The sequence below is a fragment of the Megachile rotundata genome, chromosome 2 (assembly GCF_050947335.1).
Source record: "Megachile rotundata isolate GNS110a chromosome 2, iyMegRotu1, whole genome shotgun sequence".
Classification (NCBI taxonomy): domain Eukaryota; kingdom Metazoa; phylum Arthropoda; class Insecta; order Hymenoptera; family Megachilidae; genus Megachile; species Megachile rotundata.
The window spans coordinates 5,247,144-5,253,341 of NC_134984.1; the positions used below are offsets into that span (position 1 = coordinate 5,247,144).

Below are 6,198 nucleotides of genomic sequence, written 5' to 3' on the forward strand. Positions count from 1 at the left end.
GAGTATGCGACGGAAAGACTCGATTGCCGCATATACTATAAAGATAGAGCCCATCTGCCGCAAATTTGGTAATCCCCGCGTCGTGGGCTCCGTTTATAGGTTCTTAGATCCATGGCTTCCACATGCGAACAAAGTCGATTCAATTTCATTTATATCAGAAACGTTGCGAAATGAAGATGCAGTCGTTACATTTACGTATATTACCAGATATATCTATAATGGTTCGTATTCTTTCTCAGGATTTGTTAATTTACAATACGCCATGCCACAATCAACTGGTTATTGGCAGCAACGTTTACTGAGGTATTTTTAATTTTGCGCCGCCTCCGAAAAGGTTGAAATGTATTTAATACACTACCTAACGAGTAAATAGGTTTCATTCATATCTGTGACGTAATTGTATGATTGAATGAAATAGAAATTACTTCATTAGGAAATAGAAATTATTTTATACTTTTTAGTGCATTTCGAAGTCGGCGTATTTTTTTTCTTAAAATTATTTTATTTCACGCTTTTTAGTGGAATAAGGAGAATTGTATAGGATACTGTGAGATAGTTTTTCCGGGTTTTTTTTTTGTCTGCGTAAATGCCACGAACATAATTAAGTAAAAGACAACATGGATATTCGTTTTTCAATTTTTTTATTTATTATGATTAAAAAATGTATTATTTGTTACTATTGAAAAACTGATAAAGTGTAGTGGGGTAGCCTACCCCTCTGCCGGCGCCTCTTCTTCCACCGCCACCTTTTCCACCACCGCCGCCTCTTCCACCACCGCGGCCTCTGTCGCGACGATAAGGCTTCCGCCGCGTTCCAGCGAATGTCCCCCTGGCTGCAATGTAAAATTTGAACTGTTAGATAGGTTATACATTTTTGGACTTAATTCTTTATTATGTACGACACGGATTGGTTAACACTAGAACTACCAGCGTTCAAGAAACAATTTTACAAGTTTCATAACTTAAAAATAAAAAACTTTAAACAATTAATTTTGACCCCTTCGGTAGTTGTAGTGTTAGTCATTTGTGTGATAGAATCTGTGATGCTTACCCCGCGACGGCTTAGCACCTTCCTCCTGTTGCTGATGCTGCTGTTCTTGCAGCGCTTGTTGTTGTTGCTGTTGCTGCTGCTGCTACTGCTGCTGCAGCGATTGTTGTTGAGCCCGCATTTCCTCGCCCATATGCTGCATCTGTTGCTGCAGCTGCTGCTGCTGCAGCTGCAGTTGCTGTAGTGCATTCATAAGAGCTTGTTCTGAAAGAGTGAAAAACTATCTTAAAAAATAGTATAAACACGAAAAAAATACATACTTCATTATGTTGTTTATAAAAAACACTATCACTTTGTCCTCTTTCATTTTTTTCTATTACCAGTCATTTACGAGAAAAACGCTGGCAAGTAAATCGCTGAATCATGCATTATATTAATTTTCTATTGAAATTTTAATTATACTTACGAGTATTTTCATTCGCAGCCATATTTCTGCAAAAAAATTGTATTATTTAAAAAATAATCTATTTGCATTTGTGAATAAAGTTCCGAAAAGCACTCATCCCCTATTTTTATTTAAAAATGAAAAATAGTACTTACCTGTCAACAGTATGGCGGTTGAACTGAAACTGAATAAAACATCTGCGGTATGTGACTTCCAAAGGAAGAGAATTGGTGGGGCAAATTCCAGGATTCCATACTTTGTTTATACGTTTCGTTCTAAGGTCATTTAGATTGTAAATATAGAATACGCAACAAGAGTGCAATACGCTTTGGGACAAGCCGTCCACTCTTCATCAGCTCCTACATTGTTTCAAGTTTGCCGACCGCTTCGAACGTAAAGAAGGACAGCCAGTGAAAAAGAAGACACAGCATAAACAAATCGGTATATGTCGGCGAAACAATACCAATGCAATGCAGTATTCTCTCCGTAAATGTTAAAATTGTATCGCCACAATTGAAATCAGTCAAGAATTAAAACACGATCGGTCACCGAAACGACGAGGATCGAATATCGGTGAGACACATACTAATGCAAGCAAAGGAAAAGATTGTAACTTTTTTATTTTTTACTATTTTTTCATGAAACTTTTACTGTTGTATTTGTCTAGATTTCCTGATTAAAATGACACCAAACATGATATAATTACGTTAACAATTGTGTGTGTAACGAGTGATTAAAATTTTTAACATAAAAGAGGACGGCGAATGGAAAAGAAAGAGAAGCAGAAGATTGACGCGTTCGGCAAACATGAAACACTCGTGCGTCTTCTGCCTTTTAAATTCAAAAATCAAAATTCTTTATTTTTGGGGTTTCATCAATGAAACTTTGATTATCGTATTCGTCTCGTTTTTCTGATTAAAATGGTACCAAACATGGTATAATTAAAATCATAATTACTTGTATAGCAAGCCTTTAGAAGGAATTCGCACCCTTACCGTAAATGTTACATCCCAAACTTTTATGGCTTGTTACATAAGTAATTACGATCGTAATCATATCGTGTTTGGTGTCATTTTAATCAGAAAAACGAGACAAATACGATGGTAAAGTTTCATTGACGAAAAACCAAAAATAAAGAATTTTAATTTTTAAATTTAAAAGACAGAACACGCACGAGTCTTTCATGTTTGCCGAACGCTCGAAACTCTATCTAAATAATTACAATCCAACTCTTTTAAAGCTTTGGGAAGCAAACATGGATATTCAACCATGCGGAAATGTTACAGCAGTTGCATATTATATTGCTAAATACGCAAGTAAGTGCGAGCCGCAGGATACAGGAGACGTTATTAAAGAAGCCGTTTCCCGTGCGAAACGCCGCGGCGGTACCGTCTGGAATCAATTATTTTCGGTATCTATGGCAATTCTGTCCCAACGAATGGTCAGTGCTGCAGAATGTGCTTATCGATTATGCCATCTGCCTCTTAAAATGAGCTCGCGAAAAGCTGTATTTATAAACAGCTGTCGGCCTGAGCAGAGATACAGAATTTTGCGTTTCGAAGGATATGAAACATCATTTTTCAATAACATATTCGATCGTTACGCAAAGAGACCGGACAGTCTAGAGAATTTGAGCTTAGCTGAATTTGCTGTCCGATATGAAACAGTTTCAAGTGGAATGTGGACAGAAGAGGATGGAGACGCAGAACTTAGAAATGACGATGAAGAAACATCGAGGTCGAGGTTTATAAAATTGAAGGACAATACTCGAATGCGAATAAGAAATAAACCAGCTGTACTTCGCCACCGATATTATACCTTGAACAGTGATAGAGAAGGATATTTCTATAACTTGATAGTGTGTCACATTCCATTTCGTGATGAAAGTACACTTATGTCCGAAAACGAATCTTCGGAACAATGTTTTCTTCGACGGCGACACGAATTGAAACCTATGCTGGGAAGCGCAACCGCTGAACAATTTACTCACGCAGAACAAATTATTGAAGCGGCGCTGGCCCAGGCTGTAGCTTTGAACATTGTACACGAAGGGGAAACTAATAATGAACAGTTAAGAGAACCAGTCAGCATTCATGCCGACGAAACAGTATATTGCGATCAAGTTGATTTGTATGAGGATCAACAGCAAGAAACACTTGCAATGCCAGAAGACGTGTTCCTTAATAGTATTCGAAGTCTTAACGTTCAACAGAAAGATTTATTGAAATCAGTTTCCTCAGTAATTGAGAAAGATATTAAAAAGAATGATGATGAAGATACAGAACAAATGTTACTTTTTATTACCGGAGGAGCTGGTAGTGGCAAGTCGTTTATTTTAAAATTACTTGTTGAACATATTAAACGCTGCTATAATCCCACAGTTGATATGATGATAAAACCATTGTTCATTGAAGTAGCTTCTTTGACTGGCGTCGCTGCCCGTCAAATATTCGGAAAAACTCTGCACTCCTTGTTCTCGTTGCCTATTGAAAAAGGTACTGCAATGACCTATCGGCGACTGACTGGACAAAGACTCGAACAGGAGAGACGAAAGTGGCGGTACATAAGGTGGTTGATTATTGACGAGATATCAATGGTATCTTACGAGAATTTGCGAATAATTCATTTAAGATTGCAAGAATTCAAAATGAATGATAAACTGTTTGGTGGCGTAAATGTACTTCTGTTTGGCGATATCATGCAGTTGCCCCCAGTAAAAGGACACTGGTGTTTTATACAGCCACATTGGTGTAGCGCAGAAATTAATTTATGGCACCAATTTTCATTCTGCGAACTCACCATTAACATGCGACAAAGGGATGACGTCGAGTTTATCGACTTACTGAATAACCTACGGTTTGGGGAAGTGACAACCTTTCAACTACAAATACTATGCGAACGAAGAAGAGTTCCCTTAACCGGAGAGTTTGAGGATGGTGAAGCGGTAAGAATATTCCCAACCATAAAATTAGTCGATGAATATAATACAAAAATGACCGATAAATTAGCACAATCACATCGAATGTACATCATTGATGTAGTAGACGAGTCCCGTGAGGCAGCTACATATGGAAAAAGGCCACCAGAAAATGTTATTCCTACAAATGTTAATAACTGTGGCGGACTGTTACATACAATAACGTTAGCCGAGGGATCGCGAATCATGCTGCGGCGAAATATATCAATTTCTGATGGTTTGATAAACGGTGCAATGGGAATAGTTAAGAAATTTAGATGGCCGGCACTTAGAAGAGACCAACTAGAACAGGGAGAATTGCCGGATTCAGTTCTTATAAAATTTGACGACGAATCTGTTGGAAATAGGTTCAAAGATATTGATGGTTACATTCCAATATCTCCAGTTTCAGCAACGTTTCAGGCGACAAAAGGTTATGGGGACGTCGAACGCAGAATGTTACCACTTATTTTAAGTTGGGCAGTAACAGTGCACAAATTACAAGGGACCACATTAAACAAAGCTGTAATTGATCTTGGCAAAAGGAATTTTGCAAAAGGTCAAATTTACGTTGCACTTAGTCGTGTTAAAAGTCTAGATGGTCTAGTTTTATCTGATTTAGCGCCAAACAAAATCCTAGTTAAACCTCATGACGAGCGAGCACTCGTAGAAATGGAAAGATTACGACGCTTGCTTTTGCAAACAAACACTGCAAATCAGCTTCCAGCGACTGACACGTAAAGAAACAAGCCAAGTCTGTTTCTTTTTCCTTCTCTTTTATTTGCGGCCAATTGATAAAGAAATTAACGAAGTCTACTTACAGGAACAACTTTGAAAAATCACGGTCGCCATATTTCTTGCAGGGTAAGAATAAATCTTTTGCAATATCAGTAGTTATTAACAATTAACGAGTCCCATAAATATCTGTTACAAATGAGATCATCTTGGAAAGATCTTCGAGATTCGAAAAGTTTCATCGCGATCGGTGCATTTCTTACATAACAATACCAAAGAATAGGATTTTGCAATAACAATAGTTATTATACATGTATATTGATTTTCGGTCGACAAGACGTGTTTGTTGTCAACAAGACGTGTTTGTTGTCGACAAGAAAATCGGCGACTGCATGTTGACTCATACACCACCAGAGGCACGGAGGCATACATAGAATTCAATATACAGTATTCACTCCGTAAATGTTAAAAAGATCTCTACCGTAAATGTTAAAATTGTATCCCCACTACTGGGGGGATCCTCCTCGAAATCAGTCAAGAATGAAACACGATCGGTCGCCAAAACGACGAGGATCGAATATCGGTGAGACACATGCTAATGCAAGCAAAGGAAAAGATTGTAACTTTTTTATTTTTTACTATTTTTTCATGAAACTTTTACTGTTGTATTTGTCTAGATTTCCTGATTAAAATGACACCAAACATGATATAATTACGTTAACAATTGTGTGTGTAACGAGTGATTAAAATTTTTAACATAAAAGAGGACGGCGAATGGAAAAGAAAGAGAAGCACAAGGTTGACGCGTTCGGCAAACATGAAACACTCGTGCGTCTTCTGCCTTTTAAATTCAAAAATCAAAATTCTTTATTTTTGGGGTTTCACCAATGAAACTTTGATTATCGTATTCGTTTCGTTTTTCTGATTAAAATGGTACCAAACACGGTATAATTAAAATCATAATTACTTGTATAGCAAGCCTTTAGAAGGAATTCGCACCCCTACCGTAAATGTTACATCCCAAACTTTTATGGCTTGTTACATAAGTAATTACGATCGTAATCATATCGTGTT

General features: G+C 37.4%; 2 protein-coding genes across 3 annotated transcripts; one reads left to right on the forward strand and one right to left on the reverse strand.

Moving 5' to 3' along the window:
- Positions 1-551: 551 nt before the first annotated feature.
- LOC143266676 (uncharacterized) lies at positions 552-2,253 on the reverse strand. 2 transcript variants are annotated; one of them, XM_076542270.1, is made up of 4 exons: positions 1,589-2,253; positions 1,455-1,480; positions 1,052-1,252; positions 552-833 (listed from the first exon to the last, which is right to left on the reverse strand). In XM_076542270.1, exons 3-4 carry the CDS (start codon positions 1,235-1,237, stop codon positions 711-713), a joined length of 309 nt encoding a protein of 102 aa, XP_076398385.1. In that variant the 5' UTR covers positions 1,238-1,252; positions 1,455-1,480; positions 1,589-2,253; the 3' UTR covers positions 552-710. The 2 variants fall into 2 exon arrangements, with proteins under 2 accessions (XP_076398385.1, XP_076398386.1); XM_076542271.1 differs by lacking the exon at positions 1,589-2,253 and having other exon boundaries at positions 1,052-1,479.
- A 435-nt stretch (positions 2,254-2,688) lies between these two features.
- LOC143266643 (uncharacterized) lies at positions 2,689-5,130 on the forward strand. Its single transcript, XM_076542115.1, has one exon. It carries the CDS (start codon positions 2,689-2,691, stop codon positions 5,128-5,130), a length of 2,442 nt encoding a protein of 813 aa, XP_076398230.1.
- Positions 5,131-6,198: the final 1,068 nt, after the last annotated feature.